At 47.5% G+C, this 26,113-nt stretch overlaps 1 protein-coding gene across 1 annotated transcript in view; it reads right to left on the reverse strand.

The window, feature by feature from the left end:
• LOC309550292 (uncharacterized protein) overlaps window positions 1–26,113 on the reverse strand; it is a 979,642-nt gene that overhangs the window by 187,386 nt on the left and 766,143 nt on the right. Inside the window, 1 exon segment of the mRNA XM_082250695.1 lies at window positions 8,269–8,785. Coding sequence (XP_082106821.1) covers window positions 8,269–8,785 — 517 coding nt within the window.

Raw genomic sequence — 26,113 nt, forward strand, 5'->3', positions numbered from 1 at the left:
CCTTTGGATCTGAGGATTGACGCTGATCTTAAGCGAGCATACCTATCAGCCGGCATGGCCTGTAAGCCTGCAATGGCTTTGGCTACAATTTCCAAGGCCATGGAGGTTTGGGTTAATGCCCTCGAAGATACTCTTGGAGGAGTTTCTGAGGAAGTGTTCCAAAGTTCCCCTATTCAGGAGCTGAAGATGGTTGCGGGCTTCTTGGGGGAGGCTTCTTTGGACACCATTCGCCTCTTGGCCCGGGTTATGCTGGCCTCCGTTACGGCCAAACGTGCCCTTTGGCTTCGGCCTTGGGTTGCTGATGCTGCCTCTAAACAGGCTTGGTGTAGGATTCCCTTTGAGGGTTCTTCCCTCTTTGGGAATAAACTAGATGCAGCCATAACCCGGGCCACGGGCGGAAAATCTGGGTTCCTTCCCCAGGACAAACGCCCAAGCGCTCAGAAGCGCTCTTTCCCAAGGAGACAAAATGCTAAATCGCTCTAGGGAAGCGCGCAGCTACAGACCAGGGAAATCCTACGGGAGAAGCTGGAAGTCAAGACAGTCCTCTTTTCAGAAAGGTCCCAAGGGCCCTTCGTCAGGTGACCGGGAGGCCACCAAATCCTTTTGAGGTTGGACCCGTCCAGTCTGTTCCGGTAGGGGCCAGGTTGCTCCAATTTCGGGACGTCTGGGCGGCCTCGATCCAGGATCCCCGGGTTCTAAATGTTGTGTCCCGAGGACACTCCTGGGCGTTCAACAACGTTCCCAAGCCCAGGTTCATTGCAACTTCCCTTCCTTCTACAGCAGAAAAGAAGAAGGTTCTTCTCAGTTATGTGGATACCCTACTGGATCAACGAGCTGTAGTACTAGTTCCCGAAGAGGAAAGGGGTCAGGGAGTATATTCACCTCTCTTCCTCGTCCAGAAAAAGAACGGCACATGGCGCCCGGTAATAGATCTCACTTATCTAAACAGATCTATCCGTCAAGAGAGATTCAAGATGGAGTCCCTAATTACAATACAACATTCGGTTCTCCCAGGAGATTGGTTGGCATCAATAGACCTAAAAGATGCGTACTTCCACGTTCCTGTGGCAAAAGAGTATCATCAATTCCTCCGGTTTGCTGTCAATCATGTCCACATGCAATTTACATGTCTTCCCATTGGGCTCTCGACTTCGCCTCGCACCTTCTCCAAGACGTTGTTGGCAATTGTGGCTCTCATCAGAACCAGAGGTATCAGATTACATCATTACCTGGACGATCTCCTTCTTCTGTCCCAGGACAGGGCCCAGTTGCTGATACATCTGGAGCAGGTGAACTCTTCGGGAGTTCGGGTGGATTCTCAATTTGGAGAAGAGCCATCTGGTGCCCACGCAGTCCCTGGTATTTCTCGGAGCACTGTTCAACGTGTTGAATTGCACCATATCTCTGCCAGAAAAGAAAATTCCAGTAGTCCAGAGCAGGGTGGCTCTCGCTGCCTCCCATCTCACTGCTCGTCAGTGTCTAAAGGTGGTAGGGACTCTAGTGGCTACCTCGCCCATGGTGAAGTGGGCTCTGTGGAGGCTGAGGCCCTTTCAGAAGGGGTTTCTCCACCAGTGGACGACAGAGAACCTGTCACAGATTATTTATCTAACACCATTCATGAAAGGGTGTCTTCCTTGGTGGTTACGCCGTGCGAATCTAACCAACTGCCACTCAATTGCTCCAATTTCCTGGGTGACGATAACCTCCGACGCCAGCAGTACCGGCTGGGGAGCTCACTGCCGGTCAGAAGTGGCACAAGGCAGGTGGAACTTCTCCAGTCACGGAGTGGTGTCCAACATCCTAGAGCTACGAGCCGCCTTCAAAGCCCTCCAGGCTTTTCACCATCTGACTCAAGGGGCCTCAGTGTTACTCAGGATGGACAACACCACGGCAGTGGCATACGTCAAGAGGCAGGGTGGAACCCGCAGCATGACTCTACTCCAGGAAACAGATCCAATTATGTCTTGGGCCCAGCAACACCTGGCCAACCTCTCAGCGGTCTTTGTTCCGGGGGTGCTGAATACGGAAGCAGACTTCCTGTCCAGATTTCAATTGGACAACAACGAGTGGTCCCTCCATCAGGAGGTGTTCAATTGGGTTCTGTCTCTGGGAGTCTCACCGGAGGTGGATCTCTTCGCGAATCCACACAACAAAAAACGTCGAAAGTATTATACGAGGTTCAGGGACCCTCGAGCCTTCGGAGTGGATGCCCTCACGGACAGATGGAACTTCCAGGTTGCCTATGCCTTTCCACCGGTGCCTATAGTGCTCCAATTCCTTCGGAGACTGAAGATGGAGGAAGTAGAGATCATAGCGATAATTCCCTTCTGGCCCAACAGGCCTTGGTTTCCTCTGCTGTTCCTTCTCAGCTTCAGGGATCCGATCCCTCTGCCTCTCAGGCCAGACCTTCTATCGCAGGGGCCTACTCTGCATCCATGCCCTGCGGGTCTACACCTCAAGGTCTGGTTCTTGAGAGGGAGAGGCTGGAGGCCCTCGGATGTCCAGAAGAAGTGATTCCCACTCTTATGAGCTCAAGAAGAGCTAGCACCAACAGAGTGTATGAGAGAATCTGGGCAAGGTTTTTGAGTCATCAATCCCAGGGTTTGGGTCCGGCAGGTGCGCCTACCATTCAACAAATCTTGAGTTTTCTGCAGTCTGGTTTAGATCTGTCCCTCTCGGTTAGTTCTCTCCGGGTGCAAGTTTCTGCCATCTCAGCTTTCACCGGAATTCAGTGGGCAAGACATCAACTGATCCAACAGTTTTTTAAGGGCGCAGTCAGGCTCAGGCCTCAGAGAAAACCTAGATTCCCGAAATGGGATCTTCCGTTGGTCCTGGACTTCTTTGCTTCAAAGGAGGTTGCTTCCATGTCCATCAGGGAGCTTACGTTGAAGACGGTATTTCTGGTGGCTATCACCTCTGCTAAGAGGGTCTCGGAGATACACAATTTGGGCTGCAAAGAGCCTTTTCTGACCTTCTTTCAGGACAGAGTGGCCCTAATCCCTATGTTGGGGTCCAACCCTAAAGTAACATCTGTCTTCCACGAAAATTCTGAGATAGTTCTGCCCACCTTCAGAACAAATGAAGAATCCTTAGTCCATCCTTTAGATGTGGGTGACACTTTGAGTCAATACTTAGAAGCCAAATCCTCCTTCCGTCAATCGGATTTCCTGTTTGTTCTTCTCCATGGGAATAAGAAAGGGATGTGTGCTTCTTCAAGAGCGGTGGCTGCATGGATTGTCCAGGCTATACAATGGGCATATAGAGCAAAAGGCTTGGCTCCTCCAGAGGCGATTACAGCTCATTCTACCAGAAGCATTGCTACATCCTGGGCAGTGTCTAAACACGTCGCGCCTGATGTGATCTGCAAAGCAGCCGCTTGGTCATCTGTGAATACCTTTCTTACACATTACTGTGTTGAACCTGCTGCCTTATCTTCAGTTAACTTTGGCGTTCAAGTTTTGTCAGTTTACAGTGCCAATTAAAGTTTTCTTTGTTCAGCATCTTCCCACCCGGGAGTGTATAGCGAGTTATTTCCCGAACGTATGCTGCCATGGAGTCTGTCAGGAAAACGGAAAATTGATATCAAATACTTACCGTAATTTTCCTTTCCTGATGGACTCCATGGCAGCAGGAGTCCCCTCCCAATTCCTGAGTAGGCTAGTTACAGAACACTGATGCTGAAAGGGAGCAAAGATTTATGGGAGTGGGGTCCTATGAGGTAGGAGAGGAGGCGGAGCCTACCCGAACGTATGCTGCCATAGAGTCCATCAGGAAAGGAAAATTACGGTAAGTATTTGATATAAATTTTCCGTTTTTATATAAAATCAAATGTTTATTAAAATGTGCATATCACTCACATTTGTTGGGTGCATACAGCGCACCAAATTTCCAAGCCCATAAGCTTCTCACTGTTTAAACTTGGCGCTCCTCTAGCTGCTGAACAATCTATGTCACCGACGTGGATATGGCCCCTCCCCTATGAGTGACACAGGGATTTACTTTGAGGGGGGTCACAAGAGTGGAGTCGACACCTTGGGCAACCATTTAAAATCACAGTGCATGGACTGCCATTTGTTCATAAGAGCACCGGGAATAATTTTTAGCATTTTGGAAGCACGGACATTAATTTTATAAACTTTTCACACTGTTGTGGTTTTCATCATTTGCATCTTCATATTATATATATATTTGTATATATGTTTGTTAATAAAGAGTATCACAAGCTATTTATTTAGGTTATTATGGATATATTACAATATTTTAATCACATATATTATTTTTTATTTTGCGCAGCACTTATATTATATTTTCAAGGCCAAAAACGGTAAGAAACACTTTCGTGAAGACCTAAGGAGCTAAGGCGACACTAAAGATAATGCCACAAACTGAAAGTGCTCCTCTCCCACAGTAAAGCAAAGGAAACGCTGGTGTCAGGCAGAGATTGAAAAGTACAAGTAAGCAGCTTTGATGTCGATAGAGGCAGGAAATCCCCCTGAATTTTTGTACCCGCAACAAAACAGTTCATGGCCTTGAGGTCCAGAATCGGACAAACCTTGTCCTCCTGTTTTGGGACCTTAAACAGGTTTGAATAAAAACCATGAAACCTTTCCAAAAACGGAACTGGGACAATCAGGTCTAAAGAAGGCTTGCCGCAGTTTTGGGGCCAGACGCATGTTGGAGGGAAAGAACCTTTTTTCCGGAGGGCAAGAAGGAAACTCTATCTTGCAACCGGACAGAATTACTTTGTGGACCCATTTGTCATTCACTAAGGAGGTCCACAGGCAAGGAAAGCAACGAAAACATCCTCCAACCCCAGGTATGGGTGAGGGCCTAACTTCATGCTGAAGAGGCCTTGTCCGCGGGTCTAGAGAATTTGCCAGACCAGGGCTGCTTGGAACCTCCCGAGGAGGATTTAAAAGGTTTTGAACCCTTGTCAGTGGACCCTGATGGATGAAAAAACTTTTTTTGAGCCGAGAAAGAAGGGCCGCGTCTGCGAAAAGGCTGTTTCCCCTTCCCATGCTGCAGAAGAAAAAAGTGCCCCCCCCCCCCCATGAGACTCAATTATGTCATCCAGGGTAGCCCCAAAGAGGCAATGGCCTTGAAAGGGCAAATCAGTTAGAGCTTTTTTAGAGGTTTAGTCTGCAGACCAACACTTAAGCCACAACACACACCTAAGCACCACTGCCAAACTAGATTACTTAGAAATCAAGGGGGCCACGTCCAGAGGGGCATCGCAGACAAGTTGGCGATCCCTGAACCAACTGGTCCAACAACTCAACAAAGGCAGGGGGAATCTGCTCACCCCCCCCCCCCCCCAGACCATGGCGCAGAAGCTTTGCCCACTCAGAGTTTGCGACACAAGGGCAATGGCCAGGACTGGCCGTAGCGCCGAACTAGCAATAGGGAACATATTGCGGGCCACAGACTACGCTTTTCTGTCAGTCGGATCTTTAAAGGCCGGGGATTCCTCTACCAGAATCATGGCTGCCTTATTTAACCTGGAGACAGGAGTGTCCACCACTGGTGGGACAGTCCACATCTCCTAGAAGTGACTCTCCAAAGTGGTACCTCATTGCAAAGCGTTTAGGAACCACAAAGGGACGTTTTGGACACTCCCAATCTTTGTAGACAAACTTGTCAAAATAGGTAGGATAAGGGAACACTTTTGCCTTGCTTGTGAGTGCCAAAACGAACAGCCACCTCAGCTGCATCCTCCACCTTCAAAGGTTGGGCCACATCCAAAGCAGCAGAGCCAGATTCAGGATCTGATATTAGAAACAGATGAGGCAGGGGAGGGCAGGGGCGCTTTCTGCTAGCCCGCCGCCCAAAGGCCACCTCCATCCGGAAAACAAAGGACTCCAGGACACTAGGAGACTCACCTAACCTGAGGTATCTCACCCGTAGTACCACAGGGGTACCCAGAGGCAAAGCACCCTGCAGCAGAGAGAGGGAGGGACCCCACCAAGACTCATCACCCAACCGTAGGAGCGCAGGTCTGCACCAGAGATAGCGAGGGACCCACATGCAGCGTCCAGGGGAAAAGGAAACCCAGGAATCAACACCAAGGGAAAGGGAGGAGCCCCCACAGCCATATTCGCTGCCCTAGAGGCTCCATTGTCATGGCCACAGCTCCTCTGCACGCCGGATCAACCAAAAATGGCCACCAGACTACACAAACATGGCCACCAGGAGAGAAACACTCACAGGCCCCAAAAGCATGGCGCCAACCACTGCAAAATGGCCGCCACACGCGGCGCCCACATAGCTCCCAGGGACCAGGAAAAAAAGCCATGGAGCCTAGCGGGAGGGGGACACGGGCTGCAAGAGCACTACATGGGTAGCGCCCACCCCATCCGAGAAGTCTGTCCTGCTAGCTAACTAGCCCGTGCCCGTGGCAGTTGATTGTAGATCTCATAGGAAAAAAACACGAGAACAAATGCCGTTTAAAAGGAAAAAATTGCCAGAAGCAAAGATCCCGGCAGGGAGCTAGGTCCTTACTTCTGACTAGGCAGAAAAAAACTGAAGGCCTATAGCAGAGAGGGGGGCGATATAACCCTACTCGTGCCTGTCAGGCGTGAGCTGAGGAAAGCCGATCAACGGCACTTCCTATTTACTATGTGACCAGCTGTGATTGGACACAGCTGGTCACATGGCAAACAGCCTACATCATAGGCTCTTTACCGGGATCGGGGTCAGAGTGACACACCGCACCACCGATTGCCCCCGGCACACAGAGCGCTCTATCCTGAGGGACGTCATATGACGGCCAGTCAGGATAGTGCAACCACTTTGCCGCCGTCATTCTGCTATTGGGTGGATGGGAAGTGGTTAAGGCTCTGATCACACTATGGCGTTTCGGACCATGGGCGGAATTGCAGGACCTTGTCGCTTACGATACCCTTTACTTTCAATATCACCCCAATCGCAGCATGATTTTGTTGCGATTGTCGCCTGATGAATCGCTGTAAAATGTCACAAAAAGAAGTTCTGGAACGTTTTGTGGTAATTCGGGATCGCAGGCAGAGTCGCCGCGATTCCGCCTACAATTCGGAACGCCATGGTGTGAACGGAGCCTAAGTAAAGGCTCCTGACATTTAGGGGTCGCGTCATGAAAAATGTGCATAGCTCTAAAAGTGCATGTACATTCCTTCCCTGCAAATGGGGGTAAAACATGAATGTTATTAGGCTATTTGATGCGCTGGTTGAATGTTTGACATTGACTTAATGCATAAAGTAAAATATAAAATTTAGCCACTAGATGGCGCTAATGTCTATAATACATAGCGGCATCTAAAGGCCAAATGTGGTATTTTAAATCAATGATTGTTTTAATACTGTTAACTTATGCTCAACTGTACTCATAAGTGCATGAGTATGATCTCAGTTTTTAGTATGAAACCATGTCTGACAGAGGAAACCAAATGGCCTGCTCATAAAACAAAATTTGCTGGATGAATGTGACAAGCAGTCGCCCAACTGTTACAAATTCTGCCTGTATTTTAACTAACACATTTATTTCCTATGATTGTTAGCGCCATCTACAGGCCACAGTGTGGTGTGCTTTCTGAAATACCTCAATCAGGAGGAATGCTGCAATATGGCATTATGGCCACTAGAAGGAGACAGTGATCATAGGAAAAACTGTATGACATAAACATACAGCCAATATTCGTCATGGCTGGGTGAATGCTTGTTACATTCGTTGAACGATTTTTTAAAAAATAGATCACCAAGTAAGTGTTTGAGACCACAAAATGTACTCAGCCAATGAAAGGTAATGACTCCATTTTTATTTTTCTACTGCTATAAATGGCCAGCACAGTACAACACTTCATCCATGTCTTTAGTGATCTCTGATCTCCTTATGAAGTGTTTCTTACATGATGAAGATCAGCCATGGAGTATATCTGAGGTGTATATCAGGGTGTGCTTCTTCCTTGCATCAGAGCTGTAATGTCCAGCAACATTCATATAGAAGACATTTCCCGCACTCAAGGCACTAATACACCTCGAGGGTTGTGTGGGATCCTTGATGTACAGGAAGACAGGGCTTCAGTGAGGAACAATTCCCTCACTCAGGACAGGAAAGTGGCTTCTCCCCCGTGTGCGATCTCTGGTGTCTATTAACACTGGACTTCACTGAAAAACCTTTCCCGCACACAGGACAGGAATATGGCTTTATCTCTGTGTGAGATCTCTGATGTTTGTACAGATTGGACTTCTTTGAATAACATTTCCCGCACTCAGGACAGGAATACGGCTTCTCACCTCTGTGAGATCTCTGATGTATGTTAAGACTGGACTTCTGTGAAAAACATTTCCCGCACTCAGGACAGGAATATGGCCTTTCCCCTGTATGAGACCTCTGGTGTGTGACTAGCTTAGATTTTTGTACAAAACATTTCCCGCACTCAGAACAGAAATAGGACTTCTCACCTGTGTGCAGTTTTTGATGTCTGTAATAATGTGACCTATCTGAAAAACATTTCCCGCACTCAGGACAGGAAAACGGCTTCTCCCCTGTGTGAGACCTTTGATGTAGGAGAAGCTCTGATTTGAGTACAAAACATTTCCTGCACTCAGAACAGGAATGAGGCTTCTCCCCTGTGTGAAACCTTTCATGTGTTACAAGCTCTGATTTTTGGAAAAAACATTTCCCGCACTCAGTACAGGAATACGGCTTCTCCCCAGTGTGCAATCTCTGATGTCTGTAAAAATTGGACTTGTCTGAAAAACTTTTCCCACACTCAGGACAGGAAAATGGCTTCTCCCCAGTGTGAGATCTCTGATGTCTGACAAGTTCTGATTTTTTTAAACCACATTTCCCACACTCGGGACAGGAGTATAAATTATCCCCTGTGTGAGATTTCTGATGTGACACAAGTTTAGATTTATGGAAAAAATATTTCCCGCACTCAGTACAGAAAAGTGGCTTCTTACCTGAGTGAGATCTCTGATGTCTGTAAAGATTGGACTTCTGTGAAAAACTTTTCCCACACTCAGGACAGGAATGCAGCTTTTGTCCTGTGTGGGATCCCCTATGTAACACAAGTTGGGATTTATGTAAAAAACATTTCCCGCACTCAGGGCAGGAATACGGCTTCCAACCCGAGTGCAACCTCTGATGTCTGTAAAGATTGGACTTCTGTGAAAAACATTTCCCGCACTCAGAACAGGATAACTTCTTATCTGTTGGAAGGACGGCACCGTCCCTCACAGTCTGAGGTTCCTCAGGATAAGAGGAATACGATGGTCCATCTGCACTGTGTGGTGCCGGATGGACATTTGAGGTAGCCGGGTTTTCTCCTGGACTATACGGTGTGATGTCCTCATCTTCTACTTTACAGTCTGGAGACAAAGTGAGACAATCCTCTGAGGTTTTCCTCATCTCCCGTCCATCTACTAAAATAGAAATAAAAAGATTATTATTAGACATCAGCAGATTGGTTCCCCTAAACCAGGACTCCGCCCACATCAGGCAGCTTTGTCTCTGAGGATCTTACAATTCCACCCTCAAAGTAACTAGTAAATGGGTCCTCTGATCTCCTACCAGTTCATTTCTTAATTCATGGACCTTAGTCAGAGAGTGAGGAAACAACAAGAACTGTCTTTTGCAGAAGTCAGGCTTATGTATCGTACAGGATACAAGAGTTAGAACTATATACTTTCAGAATTATGTAATGCAGAACAGCATATAAAGTGCAGGGGTCAGGAGTATGTAATGTACAACATAAATGATATAGTGAAGGGTCAGGAGTATGTAACGTACAACATAGAGTATATAGTGCAGGGGTCAGGAGTATGTAATGTACAACATAGAGTATATAGTGCAGGGGTCAGGAGTATGTAATGTACAACATAGAGTATATAGTGCAGGGGTCAGGAGTATGTAATGTACAACATAGAGTATATAGTGTAAAGGCCCGTACACACGTACCGATCGTCGGCATACAAACGTCGGCGGACGAAAGATCTGCCGATTGTACGCGTGTTAGTATGGTGCCTCCGACAGATGTCTGCGCACAATCCGCGGACAAAAGTCTTTCTTGCAAACATGAAAAATTTTGTCTGCGGACACCAGAACGGACGATTGTTCGCCTGTCAGTACAGAATTCGGCCGACAGACCGCAGATTTGCAAGACTGGGCATGCTCAGAAAATTAAAAACACAGGGTTAACCATTACATGACATCACTTCTGCAGTCAGCTGAAGTCTGCAGACAAAATTCTTGTGCTGTCCTTGTGCTGTCTTTGCACTTTTCAACAGACACCGACATCCCGGGGAGAAAAGAGGAACATTTGTATGCCGACCATCGGTACGTGTGTACGGGGCTTAAGGGTCAGGACTCATATTGGTATTCAGTAGTCAGCGAAAGTTTAAATGTTTACATGAGACATGTTGCAGAGGTCCCACACCGCTGCCTCCCATCTCATGAGACTGCACTCAGTTACTTGGGTCTGAGACTATACAGACATATCCCTCCACCCGGCACAGCCAGAAAATAGAGCAAGTAACCCGGGAGAATTCCTTTGTCAGAGATCTTGCTAGACCCGGGTGTGGGGCAGAAGACCCAAGAAATTAAACTTAGGTGCCTAGGTCTAGTAACACCTATGGTGAAAATGAACATTTTACTGTCAGCTGAACCCCAGAATCTACATAAATCCAGTCTAGATACATAAATTGTGTCTGCAGCACAGAGAAGGAAGATTATCCAAGAGAAATACAGGAATACAGAACAGGGAACACAGCTCAGGAGAGTGACCAGGGTATTACAGGCTGATATCACCCAGTCCCCGCCCTATTCTGGACCAATCAGTGAGCAGTATGGGTGGAGGAATGTATTTAGTGTTGAAGGCCCACCTGTGCTGATCTCTGTAGGAGTGTTCTCCTCTATAATTAGCTTAATTATTCCATTCTCCTCCATAGACTGCTGATCATCCCTCACATACGTCTCTTCTTCTTCTTCTAATTTAACTTCAAATTCTATATCAATTGGTTTTCCACTCTAAATCAAGAAAATGAGACAGAATATCATCTTTAAAATATAAACTTTAATATTGTGACATCACATTTAGATGCTCTATCCTACAAACCTTGCAACAGTGAGGGATGGTGTGACCTTCCTGTGGGGAGTCCCGGGAATACAGAGGACGGGGACATCTCTCTGGTGGGTTCCTGTAGCTGGATGACTCCAATATGGTGTCCTGGTACAGATCTTTGTGTTCTTTTAGAAATTCTGACTCCTCCATCACCCCACCCTCATCATCCTCCTCTTTTATCTCTTCTTTAACCTCAACTTTAGAATCTCTCAGGTCTCCACTCTGAATATAGAATAAAAATTACATCAATGGTAACAATGCAGATAATGTACAGATCCTAATGATACTATCAGTGATTGTTCCTCATCTACCTGATGATGGTGAGGGATGGTGTGACCTTCCTGTGTGGAATCCCGGGAATACAGAGGACGGGGACATCTCTCTGGTGGGTTCCCATTACTGGATCCATCTGTAGGAAACACACACACTGACTGAATACATTGTTTCTATGTGTTTATCAGATGATGGGGGATCTAGGTGGACCCTCCGTACTGCTCTCTCCTTTACAATAAAGTCTCCTCTCACCCGGTGATGTGAGGGGCGGCTGATTCTCCATCATGACGTCCTTGTAGAGATCCTTGTGTCCTTCTAAATACTCCCACTCCTCCATGGAGAAATAGACAGTGACATCCTGACACCTTATAGGAACCTGACACACACAATGATACAGTCACCATCCAGACACATCCCTTGTCTGTTACTGGATAATGTCCCAGAATTCCCAGCACCGCTCACCTCTCCTGTCAGCAGCTCCATCATCTTCTTGGTGACTTCTAGAATCTTCTGCATGTTGTGTCTCTCAGGTTTTAGGGAGTCACATGGAGGCACTGTGATGGTCATATGATCACCTGACTTCAGAAGAGGAAATCTCTGTATTGAGGAACCAAAAGGAATATCATGTTAGAATCCCAGAATCCTCCTCACCTCTCCGGTCAGGTCTGTGTTTTATTAATAGAGATAAGAGTGATGTCATGTGACCTCCCAGAATCCTCCTCACCTCTCCGGTCAGCAGGTAGATGATCTCTAGGGTGAGGTTTAGTATCTTCTCAGTCATGTGACTCCAATCCTCCTCCAACCTCATTGGTGCCATCATTTGATCTATACAGGTCTCCTTGTAGACAGATAACTTTGGGAAATAAAAGTAAGAATTATTTGGATGGTATTGGTCACACAATAATAGGATGTGGATGTGAGGGGGGTAATAGGAGGGTTGCTATACATTTAAGAACTACTGCCCCCATGGGAACACATTTAGTGTGGACTGTTTCGTTTTTGCTACATTTTCATGAACCCAGAACCCTCTTGGCCTGCCGGATCAGAAATTCCTTTTTCTCTGTTGGGTTGGTTTTGTTTCTGAACTGGTTTTAATTAGTCTTATGCTTTGAGGCAGTGCTGTAAGGCCATGATTTCCAGAAAGGGGAACTTATTGACTTTTGGATTGATTTTCCAGCTAATAAGGATAACCCAAAGACATGCTGGTAGGTTAATCGGATCCTGTATAAAATTGGCCCTACTATGTATGTATGAATGTGAGTTAGGGACCTTAGATTGTAAGCTCCTTGAGGGCAGGGACTGATGTGAATGTGCAATGTATATGTAAAGCGCTGCGTAAATTGACAGCGCTATATAAGAACCTGAAAATAAATAAATAATTGGCAGAACTCCGGCTGCAAGGCTCCAATTTCCAGCAGCCTGCTGACTGACAGGAGTGATGTCACTGTCACTCTCTGCAGTAAGAGAAGGGATTGGATAGCAAGAGGATGCTTCTAGTGGAGTAGAGGGCTGTGAGGGAGGAATCTGTTCTCTGTCCTCCAATGGCAGCCCAGTGTGGGCAGGAGGAGGACAGCAGGGGGTAAGGTTTTGTTCTCTTGGTTGCCAAGTATATTGTAGTATCCAGGACATTGTACAGCGTAACAGTGGGTTCCTGGGGATCTGAATTCCAGCACCGGCAATGCCAGAGCCTGTGTCATGGGAAGGTATAGGATTGCCTCCCTCAGATGTATAGCACTGATCCCTGACCACCCATTAGGCAATGCTGTGCAGATAGACCTCCTCTAAGAACAAGTTTCCACCAAGTTGTGAAGGACTACCCTTCTTTATTCACTTGGTATCTTGGAAAATGTTATTTGATCAGTGAGATGGTAAGAAGGTGAAGGTTGCCTTCATTTTCTGGCAGGAGTTCTGTAAGGTGGTCTGGAAAGTAAAAGCAGGTGGGAGACCATCATAGACTGATTGCCCCCCTCCTTACCTTAGAGTCCCCCTGAGCCCTACAACCTCCTCTTTCCTCAGAGCCCTGCTGCCCACTAACCTTATCAAGAGCTCAGAGTCCTTTAGATACATTACCCCCTCAAAACCTTTAACCCCAGTCCCCTCTCAGGGGCACCAATATCCTTCAGATTCAGTACCTCCTCAGCTCCTCTTCTTCCCTCAGAACCTTCAGTATTTTCCTCCCTCTGACACCAATGATGGAAGATATTCTTCATGGCAGGCTGGGGAATGTTTCCTTCCTCCTGACCAGCAATGTAAGGGGCTCTATGCTCCATACTCCTGACCCCTGCACTCCATCATTGTGTTGGCTGCATATTGTAATGATTGCCCATTGGCTGCCTGTGTAGTGTAATAATTGCCCTTTGTAGGCCATGTATGGTCAGGATGGTCATTGTCTTGTCTATTTATTGTCAGTGCTGTTTGTTTAGAGGACCATATTACTAGACTTTTAGTCTAAAATGAAGGAAACCCCCTTCAACAATCAGGGGGCACAGAGATATTATGTGAATGGTGCAACCACTGACAGTGGGAAGTTGTCATGTGTAATAACAAAATGCCCAAACAGCCAAAGTTCAGTCTGGACTTGTGTTCCGACCGAGCCTTGCACTCATCAATAACCTCTAAAATAAAGTGAATACTACGGTCCGTAAGTAGGGATGCACCGATCCGACTTTTTTGGAGCCGATACCGATATCTGGCGATGTGAAATCGCCGATACCGATACAGAACCGATCCGGAGCTACACACAAAGCAAGCGGCTGCAGTACAGAGCAAAGCCGCTGCTTCATGTGTGTGGCTCCTCCATTCACAGGCGGAGTGCATCTGATATCACTCCGCCTTTGAGCCGGACCTATACAGGAAGTAGCGGCTCCCATCCCATACTATTACTGCACCCAGTAAGGGATGGCTGAGCCGTTACTCAGCAAAAACCGGATCGGCCCGTGGGACGGCTAAATTTTACCGATCTCCGATCCAGCTATTTTGTCCGGATCGGGGTCGATTTCCGATCCGAATATCGGATCGGTGCATCCCTATCCATAAGTGAGGAAATATTCTGACCCTGAAGGGGTTAATCTAGGTTTCCACACTATATATGTGTGTATCATCATCTGCTGGAGATAAAAGACGTCACAGTGACTATGGAAGAAGAGGACGGACATGACGGGGGTTACTGGATGTAAACCTTAGACTGTAAGCTCCTTGAGGGCAGGGACTGATGTGAATGTACAATGTATATGTAAAGCGCTGCGTAAATTGACAGCGCTATATAAGTACCTGAAATAATAATAAATAGAAAATATCTTATCTTATTACCTCCTCTGCAGCCACTTTCAACAATGTCTTCTCTCTACTTCCTCCCAACTCACCTTTTCCCTGGAACTTATTTATACCTGACATCACTTCCTGTCTGTATCTGACATCACTTCCTGTCTGTATCTGACATCACTTCCTGTCTGTTTTCTGTTGAGAATTCCTGTCTCAGTATTAGTGAGATTACCACCTAGTGAAGCTCAGGGCAACTGCAGCCCAAAGAAACTCCTTGGACAATTGTTTGATGCACTGGTGGCCTTTCAACTATGGCCTGCAGGCCTTAAATTGCATTTTTTTTTAGATAAGCCAACCCCTCACCATAAAAGGGAGGACACAGACAACTACAGCGTCAGTGAATTAAAAAGAATGCATAGGGACAACTGACAAATAGGGATAAGAGAATCTGCTTGGGTTTGATTCACACGTTGCTTAGTATACGCATCCAAAAACAAATCTGCCAATTGCAAATGTTAATGTACACTGTGTGACGAACATGGTGTCAGACCCTGGCCATTTTCAACAATATCAGTCCCACCAGCCTGCTACCAAAATGGGACGAATAAGGTGTCAACTCACACTGTGCTATCATGAGCATAGCTTCACCCTACACAAAAATGCTGCTGCTCTTGGGGCCACAATTTAAGTGCCAGCAGAATAAGAGCATTTGACACTTAGTTTAGGTAAAGTGGAATTCCAGGCTGTTCCTAACTAAGCTTAATCCTGCTCCTAACGCCCTTTCGAACTACCCTGTGAAAGGAAGATGTGTATACTTACCTATTCTGAGAGTGATTCACTTGGATCAGATGATCTCCCCATAAAGACATGGGTGACCGAGTTTGGGGTGGAGGAACTTGACTGGCTTGCACAGAGTCCTGACCTCAACCCAATAGAGCACCTTTGGAATGAATAGGCGCCTGACCTAACAAATGCGCTTCGGGAAGAACAGTCAAACATTCTCATAGACACACTCCTAAACCTTGTGGACAGCCTTCCCAGAAGAGTTGAAGCTCTTATAGCTGGAAAGGGGGGGCCAACTCAAAATTGAATCCTATGGACTAAGACCAGTATGCGAACAAAGTTCATGTGCGTGTAAAGGCAGGCGTCTCAATACTTTTGGTAATATAGTGTACGTACAGGTTGAGGACAGATAACTCCTTTCTGTTAAGCTGAAGCAAAGGTCCTTGCATATAGCAAACTGTGGACTTGGCTTGTAATAGAAGCAGTTAGAATCTGGCTTATTTCCTTAGAGCCCCAAGAGAGGAGTTCCTTTACAAACAACGGAGACTGAGCTCTTCTGTAGTAGAAGCAGTTAAAGCACACATTTCTTTAGAGCAATCAGAGTAGAGTCCTCTCTCAAAGAAATAAATAGACTGAGCTCTTCAGGGCATCAGCCAATCCCCCCTTTACCAAACACACAGCTGACTCTCTAGCACCAGAGGGGTGGCAGCAGCCCAAAAGTCTCTAAGATCTCTCACAGCAGTCTTTAGTCACAGAATGTCCAAGGGCAGTTGGTTGCCTGCGTCCAACTTCAAGTGATACCAGACGAGATCTTTAGCAGACAGCCCCCTCAGTTAGCTCTCTGTAGCTTCAGCATCCAGAGAAGCACATGGCAGCGTTGCCCTGGAGGACAGCCACCCTCCAGGCTGGACTGATGCTCTCCAGGAGGTCCAGTGTCTCAGAGAATTTATACAGTTACCCAGCATGCATTCAGGGCCCTGCTCCCTGGGATTGGCCAGGGCTGTATAAATATTCATACTGCCAACTGCTTAGCTGCACACCTATGTTCCAGAGAATTCTACAGCTCTCTGGAAATAAGAAAGAGCTATCAGGCAAGCAGCAGCTAAAAAGCTGAACTGGTCTAATTAATCAGCTACACTGGATACAGTGAGCTCAACTAAATTTACCTAACACAATAATTACAGCCACACTGATTACAGTGAGGAAAGTTAAATGTACCTAATAAGACACACAGGCCCACTAAACACAGTGAGCCAGCATTAGTCTCACTAATCCTAGCACCTATCTAGGAGAGTTTGCCATTCACCCCCCACCATAAAAAGGCCATGTCCTCATTGGCCTGAGCTTAAAGCTCCTAACAAAAACTTTATACAAAAATAGGGTGAAGTGCTCCAGAAAGTTGGAGGCAAAAAAGGGAGGTTAACAATTGGCATGTGGCATTCCACATACAGTATAATGGCAATAAAGAGTACAAATATAATTATAAAACTGTATATAAAATATACAGTACAAATACATTAGCTATAGAAAAAAATGAATTTTTGTAAAATCTTACCTGTAAAATTCCTTTCTCTGAGTCCTCCGACAGTCGCCGCCTCCTCTAAGTCATCACTGTTGGGTATTGACTTCCGCTCCGCAGGAGTAGCTAGGCATAAAGACTTAGTCAAAAGAACAAAGGCATTTGCATATACACACCTATGGGGGCTGTCCCATCTGGTCAATACCCCCTGCAGTGACCACTCCCAACTCAGTTTGGTAGCATAGCAGTAGGTAATAAGAACCCCAAAAGAGGGGCAGGGGCGGCGGCTGTCGGAGGACTCAGAGAAAGGAATTTTACAGGTAAGATTTTACAAAAATTCAGTTTTCTCTTACGTCCTCCGACAGTCACCGCCTTCTCTAAGTCATCACTGTTGGGATGTCCCAAAGCAGTATAGACATGAGGGGTGGGAGACGCAACCGTAGAAAAGGCAACGCAGTACCCACATCAGAGAAAGGAACCTTACATGCACAGTAAGAGAACCTCTGGGCAACAGAAAAAACAATGCTCAACAGGAGCAACAGCGCAGGAAAGAAAATACCAACAGCCAGGGACCCACAAAACAAGGGTCCTTCATGGCACTGCCGCACTAAGAACCTTGCGGCCAAAGGAGGCATCAGCTGATGCCAGAACATCTACCTTGTAGAATTTGGAAAAAGTGTGCACCGACGACCAAGTCGCAGCCTTGCACACCTGGGCTACCGAGGCCCGATGCCAATAGGCCCAGGACGCACTCACCGATCGGGTAGAGTGCGCCTTAACAGGGAAGGGTGGAACCCGTTCCTTCAAAGCATAAGCCTGTTCAATGGTCTGTCTGATCCATTTGGCAATAGTCGCTGTGGATGCAGCCATGCCCTTCCGAGGTCCCTCTGGAAGGACAAAGAGGGAATCCGTTTTCCAAAAAGATTCCGTAGACGACAGGTAAACCCTGATCGCCCTGACAACATCCAAGGAATGCAGAGCAACCTCCTTAGGATGCTTAGGCTTCATACAAAGCGAAGGTAGGACAATGTCCTCATTAATAAGGAGACCACCTTAGGAAGAAAGGAGGAATGTGGACGCAAAACCACCTTATCCCGGTGAATCACCAAGTACGGAGAACGGCAAGATAACGCTGCCAGTTCTGACATCCTGCGAGCCGAAGTGATCTCCACCAAAAAAGCAACCTTCTTAGACAGCAGAGGCAACGATATTTCCCGAATGTTTTCAAAGGGAGCACGCTGTAACACGGACAGAACCAAGTTCAAGTCCCATGGAGGTAAGGGCTCCTTCCTGGGAGGAGCCAAATGTCGCACACCTTGAATGAAGGTGCGAACCAGGGAATGAGACGCCACAGGGCGTTGGGAAAGAATAGCCAGTGCGGACACCTGGCCCTTGATTGTGGCCAGCCCCAGGCTCTGGTCCACACCAGACTGGAGGAAGGCCAAAACTCTCGACACCGAGTACGAGCGAGGGGAGAACCCCCTGGACTCACACCAGGCAAAATAAGCCTTCCAGGTACAGTAATAGATTTTAAGAGGGGGTTTTTCTAGCCCTGACAAGGGTAGGGATGACCTCAGAGGAGAGAACCCTGTCCTTCAGGACCTGGGTCTCAACAGCCAGGCCGTTAAAGCCAGCGACTGTAAAGCAGGATGGAAGATCGGTCCCTGAGACATGAGATCGTCCAGCAGAGGCAGACGCCACGGAGGCGCCACTGCCAGGTGAACAACGTCGGCATACCAGGACCGACGTGGCCAGTCCGGAGCCACCAGAATCACCAGGTGTGGTTCCGAAACTAACCTGCGGAGGAACCTGGACAGCAACTGAATCGGGGGAAAGGCATACATCAGACGATACTGATGCCAAGGGGCTACCAACGCATCCGAGGTGTCCGCCAGCGGATCGCGCGTTCTTGCCACGAACTTTTCCACCTTTCGATTTAGCCGGGATGCGAACAGATCCACGTCCGGGGATCCCCACCTCGCACACAGCATTTGGAAGACCTCCGGGTGCAGGGACCATTCCCCCTGGTCCAGGGTCTGGCGGCTCAGATAGTCGGCCTGCCAATTCTCCACACCCGGAATGTGAACTGCCGGTATCGCCTCGAAGGCCGAAACCATCAACCCCAGGCCCCGCATACAGGCCCTGAGTGACAAGGACGGGCTGTCCCTGAGGGACCTGATCTCGTCCCGCAAAGTCCGGAGCTTGTCCTCCAGCAAGAACACCTTTGCCTGAGCAGAGTCCAGAATCATTCCCAGGTAGGGAAGACGAAGCGATGGAGACAACGTCGATTTCTGAACGTTGATGGTCCATCCGAACTCCTGGAGCGTCTGTACCGTGGTGGACAGATCGCGCACTAGGTCCTGGCTGGCACGTGATCTCAGAAGTAGATCGTCCAGGTAACCCAAGACCGCAATGCCCTGGGCCCTCAGCAGGCCCAGAACCGGCACCAACACTTTGGTAAACACCCTCGGTGCCGAAGCGAGACCGAAAGGTAATGCCACAAACTGGTAATGGTCCTCTGCGATAGCAAAACGAAGGTACCACTGATGACCCTCGAAAATGGGGATGTGCAGGTACGCATCTTTCAGATCTATCGAGGCCAGGAATTCTCCTGGACTCAAGGAGGCCACCACCAAACGGAGAGACTCCATACGGAACTTCCGATCGCGCACGAAGCGGTTCAGCGCTTTCAGGTCCAGAATAGGAAGCACTTTGCCCTCCTTTCTGGGCACAGTGAACAGATTTGAATAAACCCCCCGAAACCTGTCCCGATGAGGCACCGGGACAATCACCCCCTGAGCAAGAAGGTCCTGCACCGCTTGATTCATGTCCTGCAGACGCCCCGGAGGCAAATGAAGATTTGAGGGAAAGAATCTGTCCGCCGGCCGGTAAAGGAATTCGATCTTGTATCCCGATCGAACGATTTCCAGAACCCACCTGTCCGATATCCGGAGCAGCCAAGGTTGGAGGAAACCACGCAAACGTCCCCCCACCCCTGAAATGGGTGAGGGCGCCCCTTCAGGCCGAGGCAGATTGGCCCGCCGAGCCGGCATTGCCGGACTTCTGCTTACCCGCCCAGGGCTTCTTCCGACTGCCCTGGGCCTTGAAGGGCTTGCCCTTGGATTGGTTCCCGAAAGGCACGAAAGGAACCCTGAGTGGATCTAGGCGCAGAACCCCGCTTGCCTTGAAAGGACTTGTCTTTCGGGTTCTGGGGCAGCATAGTGCTCTTGCCCCCCGTGACACCTTTTACCAGGGTATCCAACGCCTCGCCAAAAAGGCGAGAGCCAGCATAGGGAAAATCAGCAACTGTTTTCCGCGAGGACTGGTCCGCCGACCAGCTCTTCAGCAATATCAGTCGCCGGTTAAGTACCGAGACACTAGAGAGGCGTGCTACTACGGGGGCCTCATTCAAGGCCGCATCACACAGATACATGATTCCCTGGTGGATTTGATCCACCATTTCCATCCAGGCAGGCGGAACATCATCAGACACAAGGTTGCTCCTAAGCACCTTAGTCCAATCAGCCACCGCCTGAGCCACCAAAACGGACGCGAAAACGGGTCTGAGCAACGAGCCCGCCACCGTATAGGAATGGCGGGCTAGAGACTCCAACCGCCGGTCCGTGGGATCCCGGAAAACCGGGGCATCCTCAGAAGGAACCAAGGTAGCCTTGTTTAACACGGCCACAGTGTGATCTACCTGTGGAGGCACACACCATCGCGATTCCGTAGCCGGTGCAAAAGGATAAAGCAATTTGAACCGACTAGGTACCAGGAATGGACGTTTTAACGTGCGCCATGTTTCATTAACAGTGTAATGAAACTCAGGTGGGCAGGGAAAAACCTGCGCCGACTTGCGGGTCCTGTGCATCCCAAATGAGGGCACAACGCCCGGAGGACAGGGCTCATCCTCCAAATGTAGTGTTTCCTTAACAGAAACAATTAAGTCATCCATGGTCGCCCGCTCTTCAGGCGACCCCGGGGAAGAGGTATCAACCCCCTCCACCTCTGCCTCCCCCTCAGACCCCAGCAGGTCCAAGGATGAGCGAGACCCTGAAAAGGGCACGCTCGCAGCAGCAGCAGCCATATCACCATCTGAATCAGAGGAGAGAGACAATCTGGGCCTCTTTTTAGCAGCACGTTCAGCCATCAGCATTTCCATGTTTGACACCAAGGTCGCCACTACAGCGGCCAAATCAGGTCTCAGAGAGGCCACAGGAGAACCGCAGAGTGTTGCCACCAAGTGTCCTGCTTCAGAGGAAAAGGAAGCGCTTCTAAAGTAGGCTGAACTTATAGGCTGCATGACCCAGGGAAAATGGCTGCCCCATAGGATTGCATGGGAGGCTCCGCCAAAATGGCCGCCGGACATGCGGTCGGAACGATCGTTCGGCTACCGCAAAATAACGGCGGATGGTGCCAAAAACAGCATGTAGATTGCCCATAGAGAAGCCAAACATGCCTGCCCATACCTAAAATGGTGGACCACGTGGATTCACCCCGCTATGGCCGCCACACACGCAGTCTGTACCCCCAACAAGCACCGAAGTGACACAGGGAAGGGGACCCCCAAAAAATATACAGCACCGCAGCGCATGCACAAGCGATCCCCACAGGGACCGCATCAGGGAGTCACACAGGTACAGACATGGGGGACACACAGCAACACAGGACTGCCACCCCAGACAGAGGCCCCACACAGAAGTACTTACCTGTACCAGATGGCGTGGGGGTGCCTCTATGAACAGAAAGCCTCTGTCCTCATCTGACAGGGAGTGCCGTTTGCCAGGGACATGACACTGCAGCATCGCAGATATGTCCTGTGAGGTAGCCACCTCACGGCTGCATCCCTGCTGCGAGCAGGGATGGGTCGTTCATAGTGCCAGGGCGAACCATAGCTGAACGCTCGATGGTGGGCTGGGGGTCCATCTGACCCTCTGCCCTGGAGAACCAGGGCGGTCAGTCCGAATCCCAGCACCGCATGATCCATCTTCATCCGAAGAAACGACTAAAACTAAAGCTGACAAAATAAACAGCTAGTAAAGTAGGAGAAAACTGACATTTTCAAAAGAAAATCAAATAAAAAAGATTAGACAGGCTGAGACTGTAGCCCCAGCACAGGGAAGCCTAACTACTCCTGACGCTAGGCAGATTAAAACTGAGTTGGGAGTGGTCACTGCAGGGGGGTATTGGCCAGATGGGACAGCCCCCATGGGTGTGTATATGCAAATGCCTTTGTTTTTTTGTCTAGCTTTATGCCTAGCTACTCCTGCGGAGCGGAAGTCAATACCCAACAGTGATGACTTAGAGGAGGCGGCGACTGTCGGAGGACATAAGAGAAATACTTTTTGTGCAAAGATACACAATAATTAAAGCCACACTGATTACAGTAAGGCAGGCTAAATTTACCTAACAAGACACACACAGCCCTGTTGAACACAGTGAGCCAGCACTATATCGAACTAATCCTAGCACCTATCTTTAAGGGTGCTACATGTGGTATATGCTAACTCTTTTGAAAGTAACTTCCTGCGCAGGTAAAGGTTGAGATGTTCCTCTCCTCTCTCATTCTCTGGTCCATGACTGCACCTGAGCCACAGGCAGAGGCGTAAGTTGGCACCAGAAAGGGAGAAATTAAATCTGCAGCCTGCGCACTGGCCACCACCTCCTTCAAGGTTAGACAGGCCTGCTTACAATCTGGCATCCAAGACAACATTTTAGGCTGTTTTCTGTTAGTTAGGTCAGTAAACAATTCAGCCGAGCCACTATGGTTGCATACAGGCTCCCTACTGTATTTTTACTTAAAAGAAAAAGATAGGCGGGGACATGATGGCCTCAACCTTTCTTCTCTCAGATCAGATACCGCCTCCTACCTGCTGCCCCAGGTATGGAACCTCTGCCATGTCCATCTGACATGTACTGGGTTTCACTGTCAATCCGGTCACTGACAGTTTGTCCAGGACTGGTGATAGGAGCACAAGGTGTTCTTCCCAGGTAAGACCAAACACTGCAAGGTCCTTCAGATAGAGAGTTGTTTCCAACCCTTCCAGTAGATCCAGTAGAGTAGATTCATGACCCTCTGAAAGATGGATGGTGTGTTTTTGACCCCAAATAGTATTACTATACATATACTGTAGTATTATTATACATTTGTGCAAACTGAGGTGGTGAAAATTGATTCTTCCTAAGCCTCTGGTATTAGAAGGATTGGCTCATACCCACTGCTCGAGTCCATTGATTGTTAGATAGCAGGTAGCTGCTTGGGCATAGAGAAACATTCCTGTGTCACTTAAGCCCTGGCCTTAGTTATTCCCCCGTGACCTACTAGAAAAATGTCATGCAATCCCTTCAATACATGTCCCCTACATTGGCTGGAGACAATGAGCAGCTGTTTTACCCTCTCTGTCTCCAGGATTCCTGTGGTAAACCTTTTAAGCCTTAAGCCTCGTACACACTATGAGAATATCGGATGAGTGATTGTCTGTTTTATTTATTCTAGTCTCAAATCGAAAATGAAGAGGTTACTAAAGTTACGAAAATTCTCATATGACAGAATACAACTTCAGAAGTGATGTAATGTGTTGTATTTTATTGTATTGCTTTGTTTCCGAGCATGTGTGGTCTTGCTCTTCTGATTTTTTTTTTTTTTTTCGGACGAATACTGTACAGATTAAAAGGAAAACTATACGATCTGGTATTTTTTCGTTTTTGTCCCTTTCGGATAATTTTGGATAAATTGTCATGATTGGCTCTCGAAAGCTGTGTACTAATGATCAGATTATCGTACGATCGCTTCAAAAGTGGTATTTTTCATCTGATTTTCTGATTGTGTATACTAGGCTTTAGCCCCTCATTGTCCCAGCCAAGCTTTCGTTTACTTTTCTCAGCAGGGGAGCTAAGAGCTACATTTCTGGTAACACAGGAACTCTTTTGTTCACTCTTTTTTTTTTTTTTTAGCCTCTAGCCAGTGGACATAGCATTGTGTATACAGTGATTTCTGGGGGCAGCCACATACCAGTAGGCTTACTTGGCTTAAGGGAATTGGGACTTTTATAGGTGACGCTACAATAAACTATATTCCCTGACCACTCATACAGATGCATTGCAGTACACTGTTTTTGATACAATTTTGGTAATGTTTGTGATACCCAAAATACAATGTCCAGTAGATAATCAGTCCAAAAAAAGAAAGAAAAGAAAAAACCTCTTATATGTGGTATGCCTACAGGTAGTCAGGAAATTAGATGCCTGATTTATGCACCTTAAAAGCCTGAAGGTACTCCTTGAATTTTGGGTCCCTCTATGTGGCTGGGCTGTGAAAAGTGAAGAAATGTCATCAACACACCAAGAATTCCTCGAAAGGGTCCAAAGCTTTATTTTCGTGGTCACATGGCAAATATATGGCAACGTTTTGGAGCCAGGCAGGGCACTTTAGTCCGGCCATTTTCTTGTGTGTGTGGGGAAGAATGCATTTGGACTAGGCTGTAAAAAGGTCTCAAACATGTGGTATCCCCATACTCGGGAGGAGTAGCAGAATGTGTCTTGAGGTGTAATTCTAAGTATGCACATGCTCTGTGGCAAATATGAAATCTTTAAAAGACTCACTTTGCTTCTTAGAAAATACCACGGGGTCTTCAGGGTTTCAAAATGGGGTCATTTTGACAGTGTTTCTACTGTCCTGTTGCTCAAGGGCCATAGTCAGAAAATTATAGGCATAGTTTATGCCCCATGAAAGCGGTTAAAGATGCTCCTTGGATTTTGGGACCCCTATGCATGTTTGCAGAAAAAAGTATCACATGTGGAATCCCTTTTCTCAGCAGAAATAGCAGAAGGTGTTTTGCGGTGTATTTGGGAGTGTGCCTATGCTGTGTATGAGAAATCATTTGTCAAAATTATGACCTTTGAAAAAATTCAAATTGTATTTTTATATTTTCTACAAAAATTGTGGCAGAAAATTACAACTTCAAAAAACTCACCAACACTCTTGCTAAATAACTTTTAGGGTTTATTTTTCAACAAAGCATACTTTTGGGGGATGTTTATTATTGTGGCATCTTAGACAGAACATCAGGGTTGATACATTTTAAATATAGTGCATATACCATGGTTTCTAGACCACTGGTGCCCTACCTGCGGCCCAGGGGATACATGTGGCCCTTTTTGTGTGGCCTTCAGGGCCCCTGCAGACAATATTCTTCATTTTCCTATTGCCATGTTATAGTAGTGATTGTCATTTTGTGTTTTTATTTTTGACACTTTTTTTGGTGAATGAGTAGGGGTACAATGTACCCATACTTATTTACATGGGGAGGCGGGATCTGACCCCCCGTTAAAGCGGGCTTCCAGATTCTGAAAAGGCCCCTGCCCGCAGACCTCCACAACTACCGGCCAGGTTTGTGGGGAAAAGGCCTTCGTCCTCATCAACATGGGGGCAAGGTTTTTTGGGGTGCGTGGCCCGCCCTGCCCCAAACCATTGTTTCATTTAATTGCAATTTTTTTCTCAAAAGCGGTAGTTTTGTTTGTGTATATCCTACAGCAAAGGTGACAAACAAAAAAGACACAACGTGCAATCCCCAAAATCTCAAACCTCCAACCTAGACCTTTTTTTAAATAGTGGCTGCTCAAAAAAAAGGCAAAGGTAGTCAATTACTGAGAGAGACAAAAAAACCCTCTGTGGAGTACAGTCCTTTCTACTAGCACCTCTTCTGTCTAACTTTCCTGTCTGTGCTAGGCCTAGGTGTGAAGAAGGATGCAAACTGTCACAAATTAGCATCAAACAGTCTAAGCCTCTCAGCTTAGGCTGTCCAGCCAGCACACCGGACCACCTTGAGTTACGCCCTGGCTCAGCTAGTATATTCAGCTGTCAATACCAGGTCCAGTCATCTTGCTGTGTCAGGCTTAGCACCGTGGGTGGAGATATGTGGGCATTTTTTTAGAGCAGGGGTCTCCAACGTTTCTGAATATAGGGCCAGTTTACTGTTCTTGAGGCTTTGGAGGGGCCATACTGTGGCCAGTGGTATTAGAAAACACCCTGGTGTCAGTGAGAGCAAACGGTGCCCCATCCTTGGTTTTAGTGGAAAGTATAGTGCCCTATTGTTTTTATCAGTGAGAGGAATAGTGCCCCATTGTTGATAGTCAAGGTAGGAATGCTGCCCCATCATTAGTGTCTGTGGGAGGAATG

Source organism: Pelophylax lessonae (genome assembly GCF_965119305.1).
Source record: "Pelophylax lessonae genome assembly, chromosome: 3".
NCBI classification, from domain to species: Eukaryota; Metazoa; Chordata; class Amphibia; order Anura; family Ranidae; genus Pelophylax; species Pelophylax lessonae.